We start from the raw sequence: 13,324 nt of genomic DNA on the forward strand, positions 1-13,324 counted from the left end.
ATTAACATTTTCAAGCCATTGTATAATATTAATCTTACATTTTCCACAACTCTAGAGCAAAAAGCATTTAACAGAAGTCCCTTCCACATCTCTACAGAGATACACTGGCTGACCAAGCTCTACCTGATTTCAGAGCCACAATCCATTGTCCCTTCTCTACATTATACTAAGTACACTATAGCTTGACTTCCTTGTTCCTTGTGACCTTAGTCTATAATGAATATAGAAAACATAGCAAACACAGTGCGTGTGCGAGACAGAAACTGAGAGAATAAACTGTCATGCTTTTTCTGTCAGTGTTGATAGATGTTTGTTGTGGCATGCATGTGACTTTGTTCAGTCCGATCTAAGAGAAAGTATATAAATGGTTTAAATGCAGATAAACCATTCAGAGCAGCATGGAAACCAGTGTGGCCTCCTCTCTATGATACCCTTAACCACACAGCCAGCCCTACTACGCTCATATCACCCTGAAAAGGACACGCCCTGAAAAGCACCCCAAATCAACCCTATGCCCATGCCATGTAGTGCCAGCAGATGGCAATGTCTACCAGTTACTTCTCACACTGACCTAGCTGTGGTTATTGGCTTTTGGCTCCTACAGTGGTCAAATGTTTTTATTGACACAAAAAGAGGTGAAGAATGTCCATGTCCATTCAGCTCCAATCCCTGGGACATAACATTGGTTGGACTTTGACTCTATACAAATGAAACCCAAGAATGCAGGGTCATTCATTAATTCATGTCTTATATTTGTGTATGATATTATAACTCATCTGATCTAAATATGCTGATTTGTTTTTAGCCCATAGCCGTACATGAGCAGCAGTTGATTACTAAGTCTGACAGCCACCGTGATAGTGGTTTGTTTTTGTTTGTTTGTCTCCTTTTGGCGCAGCACAGAAAATACATGACTGGATTTGAAACTGTGCTTAAATGTTCTATGTGTGTCTGTGTGTTTCCTTGTGTGTGTCCTGTACGTTAATAGTGCTGTCCATCCTTCTCGGGGGATGGATAGAGGAATGCCTTGTCAGTTGGGTCAGATGAGGCTGGTCTTAAATAACGAGCAGTCATTCAGTGATGCACAAGCCCATTATTGGCCTTGCAAAATGAACAGAGAGCTCTCTTTCTCTTTCTCTCTCTCTCTCTCCCTTTCTCTTTCTTTCTTTCTTCCTTTATCTTTCTCACTCTTATATAAACATAAATAACAATTCTCACAATAACAAGTACACAAAATGCACTTATGTGGTATGTCTGACTGTAGAAAGCATTGTTCATTTACTTTCTAGACAAATAAATCATTTAAAAAAAACATAAGAATGTGTAAATTGTATTAACTCAAATGGACTGTATTACAGTAAGATGTTAACTTCCAAAATGCGATATTCCAATGAAATGAAAGCGATTCCAAGAAAGATTGCTAAAAGCATAAACATTATAATGCCATATGCTCTCATGTTATACTCCAAAAGAGAGCAGAATGTTTCCCAACTGACGTCCTCTCCTCAGACATGTTGAGTTCTTACATGACGAGGCCACTGTGTCTCTGTCCCTGACAAGTCTTTCCTCCTGTCTGTCTGTCCCACTAACCCTGACTGTCACCACTCTGTATATCTGTCTAATGTATCAGTTTCTCATAGATTGTCAGCAGCCTGCTGCCTCTGCCTCAGTATCGTCACTCTCCCCACAACTAAGAGCCTCCATAGCCTGCAGGTAACGTCCCAGAGGCCTGAGCTCTACATCTCTTTTCACTTCTCTTACTCGCACTACTTGTGCCTTTGGCCTGACGGATATACACAGCATGCCCCACATGGCTGGTTCTTAAAGGCCCAGTGCAGTCAAAACATTATTTTCCTGTGTTTTATATACAGTACCCTCCACACTTATTGGGACAGTGAAGCATTTCTTTCTTATTTTGGCTCTATACTCCAAAAGTTTAGATTTGAAATCCAACAATGTGCAGACTGTCGGCTTTAATATGAGGGTATTGTCATCCATATCAGGTGAACTGTTTAGGGATTACAGCACTTTTTCTACATAGCCCCCCCCCCCCCCCCCCCCCCCCCATTTTAGGGAACCAAAAGTATTGGGACAGATTCACTTATGTGTATTAAAGTAATGTAAAGTTAAGTATTTGGTTCCATATTGAAAGCACACAGTGACTACATCAAGCTTGTGACTCAACACATTTGTTGGAGGCATTTGCTGTTTGTTTTGGTTGTGTTTCAGAATATTTTGTGCCCAATAGAAATGAATGGTAAATTATGTATTGTGTCATTTTGGAATCACTTTTATTGTAAATAATAATTGAATATGTTTCTAAACACTTCTACGTTGTGCATGCTACCATGATTATGGATAAACCTGAATGAATCATGAATAATGATGAGTGAGAAAGTTACAGATCAACAAATATCATGCCCCCTCAAAAAAGGTATTTGTCCATCAGTAACTTTCTCACTCATCATTATTCATGAGTCATTCAGAATGATCTGTAATCATGGTACTATCCACATTAATGTAGAAGTATTTAGAAACATATTCTATTCTTATTTAGAAATAAAAGTTACTCTAAAATGACACAATACATTATTTACCATTAATTTATACTGGGAACAAAATCATCTAAAACACAACCAAAATAAATAGCAAATGCATCCAACAAGTTTGTAAAGTTACAAGCTTGATGTAGTCATTGCGTGCTAGAAATATGAGACCGAATACCAAACTTTTGACTAATTCAATACACATATTAGTGAATTTGTTCCAATACTTTTGGTCTCCTAAAATGGGGGGACTATGTACAAAAAGTAAGGTTGACAGTCTGCACTTTAACCTCATAGTCATTGTATCAATTCAAATCCAATGTGCTGGGTTACAGAGGCAAAACAAAATGTGTCACTGTCCCAATACTTTTGTAGCTCACTGTATATTTCCACACTATGAGTTTGGAATAATACTGTAAAATTGTGAAAATCATGAAATTCCCTTTTAGTGTAAGAGCTGTTTGAAAATCCCTGTTTTGGTGGGATGGAGTTGTGGCCTGCATGGTGACATCACCAGGCGGCAAATAAGTGAATACGCCAATAAGAAAGAGAGTTCCAAACATCTGCCAATAACAGCTAGTTTTCAGTTTCCCCTCCCCACTCAGACCACTCCCAGAGAGTTTTTTTATTTTCTTGGTTGTTCTTGACCATTTGAATTGAAAACAATCACAGTAAGGTTCCCCAGAAATGATTTGATATTGAGATAATAAGGGCTGCATTGGACCTTTAAGACACAGATATGAATTAATTAACTATAGTTGTTTCATCAAACACATTTCATCACGGGTATCTGTATAATAGTTCACACACACACACAAATTATTAACTAACTCATTAAAACGTGAAACTTGTGTATTTTTACTCACAGCACATGGAGTAAAAGGGTGGGGCGTTGGTTTTTATAACTTAGCCACATTATACTGTTTTGTACTATTGAGCAGGATAATGGCTATATTGCTGTTGGCAAATTCATTGGTTTTGCATGACACTTTTGCCACCAGTAATACTCTGCTTCTTCTACTAATGCAGTCCTAGATCCGTTTCATACAGAACTAACTAGTTCATCTCACTACAGTCCCCAACCTCAGCCCTCTATAACCCACCCATACAGTAGGTATCTCATTGCCTCTGAATCGTCACTACAGGCAAATGCGTAACTGCTGACAAATCTAATGTCCTGTCTATTTATTTTCTTATTCATAGTGTTGTTTGACCAAGTCGGTTCTCCCAAAATATTTTAAATGTGCTTCACCTTTCCTGAAATTTTAACAATTTCCATCGCTGTTGTTTCTGGGAACAGTTTTGGTCCCTCCTATTTGTTTGTTTGTTGATTTCTGAGCACTTTATAGCATCATTGGGATACATGTCCTTTTTACTATATTCCCTGCTATCCTGTCCTCTTTCGCTCTACTCTCTTCTCCCTCCCGTCCTCCTCGCAGTCCATGTCCGAGTCCGAACATTGTGACAGCCCTCCAGGAGGACCAGACACCACCCCTCTCCAGCAGCAGCAGAGGCCCCCTGGACTCACTCAACAGCCTGGTCCAGCAGCATCACCCCCCAGGTCCCTAGGCATCTAGCCAGTGCGCCCCTACCCATGGGCCCAGGCCTCCTGGAGACACACAGCACCAGAGACTCCTGTCTCCCATCTCACTCAACCTGGCATCCCACTTCTGTGTTCCCTCAGTAAGCCCCGCCTCCACAGGCCACACTTTCTCCTGGTTGGTCGGGTTACAGAGAAGATGAGGGTTGCGGTGCTTCTCACTGGTTGGGCTGGAATGACGTCAGATCCTGTCCAGAAAAGATAGACTGGAGGACCGGACTGCAGTGCACACGCCAGACTAGCAAATATTATTGACTTAAACAATGTATTGTATATATATGATTATTTATTATCTATTTAACTGACTTGGTTGTTTATTGATTTGTGTTTTGTTCATATTTGTGTTTTGTGATATCATTTGATTGTTGTTGGTCATTCTTTAAAATGAAATTCAAAATGAGTATTATTGCTGTGGTGTTTAGACTTACTAAACTATGGCTGTTATGTTCTCATTGATATCGTCAAAAAATAAAAACATTTGACATATTTCCAATTGAATATAACAAGGTTTTGGATGGTCTATATCCTACAAGTTTAGCATCACATTTTCTGTCAATAACAAGGTTTCCTTTTGGTGATGTGAGATGCTTACAAACTTGCCTAACAGACCAGACGGAATATTAGCCATGTAAAAGCATCAGTTTGTAAGGATCATCTCTAAATGTGTAATAGCTTCTGTCTTTACATGGTAGTGTTGAAGTACACAATGAATTTGATATCATTGTGGAGAGACTAATTGAATGGAAGTGATATTGCATTACAATGGTAATCTTTGATGAGGTGGGTTGTCTTGATTTTAACTACCAATCTAACATCACTACACTTGAGATGCTTTTTTTATACAACTTTTTTGCAAGACAAAGATTATATTTTTGACATCCGTTTTTTTTTTTTACCACAGTTACTGCTGAGGTGATTGATTATGTTGTCATGTAGGTGAAATCTGATTTGACATAGACACTCTGATACTAAAGGTAGGAGATGAGGAGGTGACGTCTGGGTTAGTAAGCCTGGATGTGGCCTTTAGAATTGCACCAGTTGACTCGACCCTGATCTGTGTGACAAGACTCCCCTCCTCAGCTTAGTTTTAACACATTTCAGATAACACAATCCCCCCATGCTGTGGACCCCTAGTATCATGTTTCTGTCTAAATAAGGCATTTGAATTCGCTCTTCTTAAACATGGCATTGTTTATGTGTCAGAGATTGCTTGTTTAATGTCTAACCCAAAGGAAATTACGGTAATCAAATATCATGCTGGGGCATGAATGAAATACTGTAGTTTCAAACCAAAGGTAAACTACCTTCTCCTTCAAACATTGTTCTTTACAAGCACAATAAGGACTTTGCATTGAAGAAATAACAGTGGACATCTCGATCCAGGCATCTCTCTTCCGGTTATCAGAGCCATGTATAGAACTACCCTGTATATGGCTTTGTCGGATGTGATATCATGACACTAACCAGCAGGCTGAGAACAGGGATGAATACCAAAGTCTTCCAGGATATAGGAAGGATTTTGTGAGTCACACGCTTACACCTTCAGATCAATTTGTATAAAGCTTTGATGATCTGGCTAACCTAGTTGAAACATTAATGCAAGAAGAGCCAAGAACAAACCGTGTGTTTGTGTTGATGATGTAGCTAATGTTTGAGTTGCATGATTCATTTGCCTGATTCACATCCACTGTATCTCTTTCTCTCTTTCCTTTGAGTCGATAGTAATGATTATGTCTTATGTTTAACTAGTCAGCTTTATTGAAGGGGAATCTGAACACCTAGTTCCTTATAGATTGGAGCCAGATGCATTGTGATAGATTTTTCTTACAGTTCTCTATTCATTCATTCACAAATGTGGGTGGATTTATTGAACTTACTTGGGTTTATTCTGGTGAGACATGTGTATACTGTAACCACAAAGGACAATCACCCTTAGAATCCACACAGTTAGTGCTGGTGAAAGCATGTTTGCAACCACATTGTTTGTATTATGAAACCTTGGGTGGAACAGAAGAAGATGAAGAAGAGGAGTGAGGTTCAAAGCTAGTCTAGTGACTGGTGTCTGGAGAACATTTAGTCTACTCCTTTGGTTGTTGCACAAGTTCCTTCATCATTGGAAGGTGGCGATACAGTACAGTGCCCTGGCGTTAGAGACACTAATCAATAAAGAAAAAAGGAATTCAAAGACAGCAATATACTGTATTGGGTTTCTTGTTAATATTTTTTACTCCATTTAAAACAGTGTAACATCGGCTTCAATATCAAATAAAAACAACTGTCTTGGAGTAATATGGACTGTATTGGCTGAGTCTTTTTTCTCAAGTATGATGGTCCTAATAACCTTATGTATGTCATCCATTTCATAACAGTTTCCATTTATTTGGAAGTGTTACTTTATCATTATGGATGTTTATTACAGTCAATACCACAGGCACAGCACAACCTGTCATTATTTTACATTAGATTGTATGCAAAACACCTTTCAGCTATTCAAGGAAGTGGTACGTTCTCTCTGTAATCTATTGTTTTCCTACAACCAGCACGATATTCATATCGCAATAATAGCCTATTGATCACTATCTTGTTCCATATCGAACGGGGATGGGGGGGTTCCTCCTCCAATCAGAGCAACGGATACAGTCTGCAACAGTGAAACAGGGCGGGGTTTGAAATAGTCTGCTTGAAGGTGATTGTACAGAGAGATAAACGGATCATGATGATTTAGGGGAGCGCAGAGTGGACGCACCAGCGCATTGACTTTGGACTTTGTCATCAGCGTTTATAGTGGCTATCTGGGAAAATATATGTGTACTTGCCAGTGACACCTTCAACACGTTTGTTTCATTTTGCGGTCGATGATTAGTTGGAATATTGTTTGACATGGAATGAAATTAACTGTAGCCTAATATGTTGAATGCTAATTGTGCATTTTAGTGCTCGAGTAGGCTCGACTACCCGATAGAGCTGCTCACTCTGTAAATCTTTTTCGATGTTGGAACGGTCAGCAGAGGATAAGGACATGGACGACTTCAGACGGGTCGCCTTCCGGAGGAAACCCCGAACTTTTGTCGAATCCGACATGGAGCATGATGAATATTCAGGTGAGTGACTGACCGATGGCGGTGCGTAGCTGGTAGTGGCGTGTATCGCTCAAACGGCCAAAAAACATATACAACTCAGATCCTCAACATTGGGTACAGTGAGTGTAATATTTGGTGTAACATGTCTAATAACGTGTGTAGTAGTGCCTTGATACTGTGAAATGTTAGGGTTTGCTTTTGGCTATTCCATCACAGTGATCATTTTTTACTTTTGTGCATGTGCACATAGAAACTAAAAGAGATTATGTTGCCTGGCTTCACTGTCCGTCCACACTATTACTTTAACAATCTTATCGTGTTACTGTAGTTGTATGTACTGTTTCACATACCTTGCACATCATAAATCAATCAAATGTATTTATAAAGCCCTTTGTACATCAGTCGATGTCACAAAGTGTTGTACAGAAACCCATCCTAAAACCCCAAACAGCAAGCAATGCAGGTGTAGAAGCACAGTGGCTAGGAAAAACTCCCTAGAAAAGCCAGAACCTAGGAAGAAACCTAGAGAGGAACCAGGCTCTGAGGGGTGGCCAGTCCTCTTCTGGCTGTGCCGGGTGGAGAATATAACAGTACATGGCCAAGATGTTCAAACATTCATAGATGACCAGGAGGGTCAAATAATAATAATCACAGTGGTTGTAGAGGGTGCAACAGGTCAGCACCTCAGGAGTAAATGTCAGTTGGCTTTTCATAGCCGGTCATTCAGAGTTAGAGACAGCGGGTGGGGTAGAGAGAGAAAACAGCATGTCTGGGACAGGTAGCACGTCCGGTGAACAAGTCAGGATTCCATAGCCGCAGGCAGAACAGTTGAAACTGGAGCAGCAGCATGACCAGGTGGACTGGGGTCAGCAAGGAGTCATCAGGCCAGGTAGTCCTGGGGCATGGTCCTAGGGCTCAGGTTCTCAGAGAGAGTGAGAGAGAGAGAGAGAGAGAGAGAGAGAGAGACAGAGAGAGAGAATTAGAGGGAGCATACTTATATTCACACAGGACACCAGATAAGACAGGAGAAATACTCCAGATATAACAGTCTGAACCTAGTGCCCCGACACATAAACTATTGCAGCATAATTACTGGAGGCTGAGACAGGAGCCTCCAGTCATTGGGTGAACATAACCTAGTCATTGGGTGAACATACATGGTTGCCATAATCTTGGGCTAGGCTATTGAGCTATTGGGAAAGTATGGAATGGCCAACACACCTGTAGTATGTGTTTGTACAGAGAGGGGATTGCATTGCACTAGACTGCTGACTGCTGAACAGTCAGATATGTATGAGGGGGAAGGTTGCAGACATGCCTTAACCTGTTATGTAATTTCTTTAATGCCTCAAATAGTTTTCTATTTCAACCCCTTGACTAGTGTTCCTTCTTTCTGTTGTTACTGAGAGTCTGTCCAGCCTGTGCCTAGGCATGCTACAGAGAGAGAGGGGTGGAACACTTACATGGCCCAGTCTTGTCTCTCCCTGTCGTGGGGAGATTAAATGTGGTTGTGCAAACAACATGGAGCATTGCAAATATTTTATTGAAATCAGAGCAGAAAACTTTGCCTTTGGGCAAAATCATCTCCAGGATAGAGTGGTGAAGTGACCCTTTAAGGCTGAGTTCGTACTAATGGAAATAGACAAATTAGATGTCACTTAATTAAATCAAGTGGGGTGAGCCAGCAGCAGACTCTATAAGAGGTGAGGTAATACTGTAGAGTTCAGAGACACCATGTGATCAGTCATGAGTCATCCTCAAGCGTCTCCTCTGACCTGCAGTCACCTGCTGCTCTATAGTCACCTGCTGCTCTACCCCCTGTAGTGCCTTGTAGTCGGAGGTCAAGCAGTTGCTATACCAGGCAGTGATGCAACCAGTCAGGATGCTCTCGATGGTGCAGCTGTCAAACTTTTTGGGGATCTGAGGACCCATGCCAAATCTTTTCAGTCTCCTGAGGGGGAACAGGCAATGTTGTGCCCTCTTCACGACTGTTTGGTGTGTTTGGACCATGATGGTTTGTTGGTGATGTGGACGCCAAGGAACTTGAAGCTCTCAACCTGTTCCACTACAGCCCCGTCAATGAGAATGGGGGCGTGCTCGGTCCTTCTTTTCCTGTAGTCCACAATCATCTCCTTTTTCTTGATCATTTTGAGGGAGAGGTTGTTATCCTGGCACCACATGGCCAGGTCTCTGACCTCCTTCCTATAGGGTGTCTTACCGTTGTCGGTGATTAGGCCCACCACTGTTGTGTCTTCTGCAAATTTAATGATGGTGTTGGAGTCGTGCCTTGCCATGCAGTCATGAGTGAACAGGGAATACAGGAGGGGACTGAGCACGTACCCCTGAGGGGCCCCTGTGTTGAGGATCAGATGTGTTGTTACCTACCCTTACCACCTGTGGGTGGCCCGTCAGAAAGTCTAGGACCCAGTTGCAGAGGGAGGTGTTTAGTCCCAGGGTCCTTAGATTAGTGATGAGCTTTGAGGGCACTATGGTGTTGAACGCTGAGCTGTAGTCAGTGAATAGCATTCTTACATAGACGTTCCTTTTGTCCAGGTGAGAAAGGGCAGTGTGGTGTGCAATAGAGATTGCATCATCTGTGGATCTGTGGGGATGGTATTGGGTCTGTAGTTTCTGGGATAATTGTGTTGATGTGAGCCATGACCAGCCTTTCAAAGCACTTCCTGGCTACAGACGTGAGTGCTACGGGTCGGTAGTCATTTAGGCAGGTTACCTTAGTGTTCCTGGGCATGGAGATGTTCACAAAATATATGGTGGTCTGCTTGAAACATGTTGGTAATACAGACTCAGTCAGGGACAGGTTGAAATTGTCAGTGAAGACACTTGCCAGTTGGTCAGCACATGCTCGGAGTACACGTCCTGGTAATCCGTCTGGCCCTGCGGCCTTGTGAATGTTGAACTGTTTAAAGGTCTTACTCATACCAGCTACAGAGAGCGTGATCACACAGTCGTCTGGAACAGCTGATGCTCTCATGCATGCTTCAGTGTTGCTTGCCTCGAAGCGAGCATAGAAGTCATTTAGCTTGTCTGATAGGCCTGTGTCACTGAGCAGCTCGCGGCTGTGCTTCCCTTTGTAGTCTGTAATAGTTTGCAAGCCCTGCCACATCCGACGAGTATTGGAGCCGGTGTAGTATGATTCAATCTTAGACCTGTATTAACACTTTGCCTGTTTGATGGTTTGTCGGAGGGCATAGCGGGATCTCTTATAAGCTTCGGGGTTAGAGTCCCGCTCCTTGAAATCGGCAGCTCTACCCTTTAGCTCAGTGCGGATGTTGCCTGTAATCCATGGCTTCTGGTTGGGGTATGTCCCCACAGTGACTGTACGTACAACGTCATCGATGCACTTATTGATGTAGCCAGTGACTGATGTGGTGTACTCCATAATGCCATCGGAAGAATGCCGGAACATATTCCAGTCTGTGCTAGAAAAGCAGTCCTGTAGCTTAGCATCTGCATCATCTGACCACTTCTTTATTGACCTGGTGCTTCCTGCTTTAGTTTTTGCTTGTTTAGTATAGATTAATGTATATCGCTGACCCAGCAACAAGTCATTGTAGAAATTAACTAATGACCTCAAATCAAGTACTGTATCTTATGGTGACATGTTGCATAATAGTAATGCAAGGACAACAGAGGGACAATTGCTTGGTTGAGAAAAAGCTGTTACTCTCAAGGGCGATTCCACGCCAGAGCAAGCTGAACAAATATTTTGGGTATCTCAGATTATTCTGGCAATTCTCACATAGACACTTAATTGAGAGGAAGGATGTTTGATATAATTTCTACATTTATATAAAAAAAATTGTGTGAAAGTCATGATGAAAGTGGACCTTTTTAAAACTATACATGCCACCTGTCAGACCCTATGATCTGTGAACCGTACAGACAACATCTTGGTGTCATTATAGTCCTTATAGTGTTCTCTAAAATAAGGACTATGTCTATATTCTGGAGATTTTTTTTCTTCATGAGAATTTATTAAAAAAATTACAAATATTATTATTAATCCAGCACAGTACAAATGCCTTATTACACTTATATGACTAATTTATTACACAATCACTGCCTAAAAGATTCTTCCAAAAATAAGAACAATTGGGCGTATTTGTGCTGTTATAAGAAATTTTACATTACTTTTCACAATGCACATTGTTTATAATTATAGTAATAGCATCTTTATCTGTAACGAAGACCAACTGTTTCCCTTTCAATTCTGTTGCTGGGTGCTCATTAGCTCCACAAGATAAACATGACTCACTTCAGCAGAATGGAAGGAGTTTTTTTTTGTTGCTGCGTTTGATTTCTTATTTTTTAAAGTCCTTCTTGTAGAAGAAAGTTCTGGAACATTATTAAATCATTATCATTGGATTGTATAGATGCATGGACATTGACAACTTTAACAACTGTAACAACTTTTTCTCAACCAAGTAATTGTCCCTCTGTTGTCCTTGCATTACTATCATGCAACATGTCACCATAAGATACAGTACTTGATTTGAGGTCATTAGTTAATTTCTACAATGACTTGTTGCTGGGTCAGCGCTATACATTCATCTATACTAAACAAGCAAAAACTAAAGCAGGAAGCACCAGTGAATCGGTCAATAAAGAAGTGGTCAGATGATGCAGATGCTAAGCTACAGGACTGCTTTTCTAGCACAGACTGGAATATGTTCCGGGATTCTTCCGATGGCATTGTGGAGTACACCACATCAGTCACTGGCTACATCAATAAGTGCATCGATGACGTTGTCCCCACAGTGACTGTATGTACATACCCCAACCAGAAGCCATGGATTACAGGCAACACCCGCACTGAGCTAAAGGGGAGAGCTGCCGATTTCAAGGAGCGGGACTCTAACCCCGAAGCTTATAAGAGATCCCGCTATGCCCTCCGACAAACCATCAAATAGGCAGGGCTTGCAAACTATTACAGACTACAAAGGGAAGCACAGCCGCGAGCTGCTCAGTGACACAGGCCTATCAGACGAGCTAAATTACTTCTATGCTCGCTTCGAGGGAAGCAACACTGAAGCATGCATGAGAGCATCAGCTGTTCCAGACGACTGTGTGATCACGCTCTGTAGCTGGTGTGAGTAAGACCTTTAAACAGTTCAACATTCACAAGGCCGCAGGGCCAGACGGATTACCAGGACGTGTACTCCGAGCATGTGCTGACCAACTGGCAAGTGTCTTCACTGACAATTTCAACCTGTCCCTGACTGAGTCTGTAATACCAACATGTTACAAGCAGACCACCATAGATTTTGTGAACATCTCCATGCCCAGGAACACTAAGGTAACCTGCCTAAATGACTACCGACCCGTAGCACTCACGTCTGTAGCCAGGAAGTGCTTTGAAAGGCTGGTCATGGCTCACATCAACACAATTATCCCAGAAACTACAGACCCAATAACACCCCCACAGATCCACAGATGATGCAATCTCTATTGCACACCACACTGCCCTTTCTCACCTGGACAAAAGGAACGTAAATGTGAGAATAATATTCACTGACTACAGCTCAGCGTTCAACACCATAGTGCCCTCAAAGCTCATCACTAATCTAAGGACCCTGGGACTAAACACCTCCCTCTGCAACTGGATCCTGGACTTTCTGACGGGCCACCCACAGGTGGTGTTGTTACCTACCCTTACATCTGACACGCTGATCCTCAACACAGGGGCCCCTCAGGGGTACTTGCTCAGTCCCCTCCTGTATTCCCTGTTCACTCATGACTGCATGGTCAGGCAACACCATCATTAAATTTGCCGACGACACAACAGTGGTAGGCCTAATCACCGACAACGATAAGACACCCTATAGGAAGGAGGTCAGAGACCTGGCCATGTGGTGCCAGGATAACAACCTCTCCCTCAAAATGATCAAGAAAAAGGAGATGATTGTGGACTACAGGAAAAGAAGGACCGAGCACACCCCCATTCTCATTGACGGGGCTGTAGTGGAACAGGTTGAGAGGTTCAAGTTCCTTGGCGTCCACATCACCAACAAATCATCACGGTCCAAACACACCAAACAGTCGTGATCGTGAAGAGGGCACAACATTGCCTGTTCCCC

General features: G+C 42.0%; 2 protein-coding genes across 3 annotated transcripts in view; both read left to right on the top strand.

Moving 5' to 3' along the window:
• Nucleotides 1–6,435, top strand: part of LOC110498104 (protein bicaudal D homolog 1-like) — an 81,014-nt gene extending 74,579 nt beyond the window's left edge. The window contains exons 8-9 of one of the 2 annotated variants that reach the window (XM_036957511.2): nt 1,641–1,713; nt 3,986–6,435. In XM_036957511.2, coding sequence (XP_036813406.2) covers nt 1,641–1,694 — 54 coding nt within the window. In that variant the 3' untranslated portion in view covers nt 1,695–1,713; nt 3,986–6,435. The remainder of the gene's footprint in view (nt 1–1,640; nt 1,714–3,985) is intronic. The other variant, XM_036957505.2, reaches the window with a different exon arrangement.
• A 372-nt stretch (nt 6,436–6,807) lies between these two features.
• The window catches only part of LOC110498123 (FYVE, RhoGEF and PH domain-containing protein 4), a 110,876-nt gene continuing 104,359 nt past the window's right edge, over nt 6,808–13,324 (top strand). The window contains exon 1 of the mRNA XM_090210682.1: nt 6,808–7,247. Coding sequence (XP_090066808.1) covers nt 7,136–7,247 — 112 coding nt within the window. The 5' untranslated portion in view covers nt 6,808–7,135. The remainder of the gene's footprint in view (nt 7,248–13,324) is intronic.

Source organism: Oncorhynchus mykiss, chromosome 2, assembly GCF_057628025.1.
Source record: "Oncorhynchus mykiss isolate SJ-2025 chromosome 2, ASM5762802v1, whole genome shotgun sequence".
Taxonomy (NCBI): domain Eukaryota; kingdom Metazoa; phylum Chordata; class Actinopteri; order Salmoniformes; family Salmonidae; genus Oncorhynchus; species Oncorhynchus mykiss.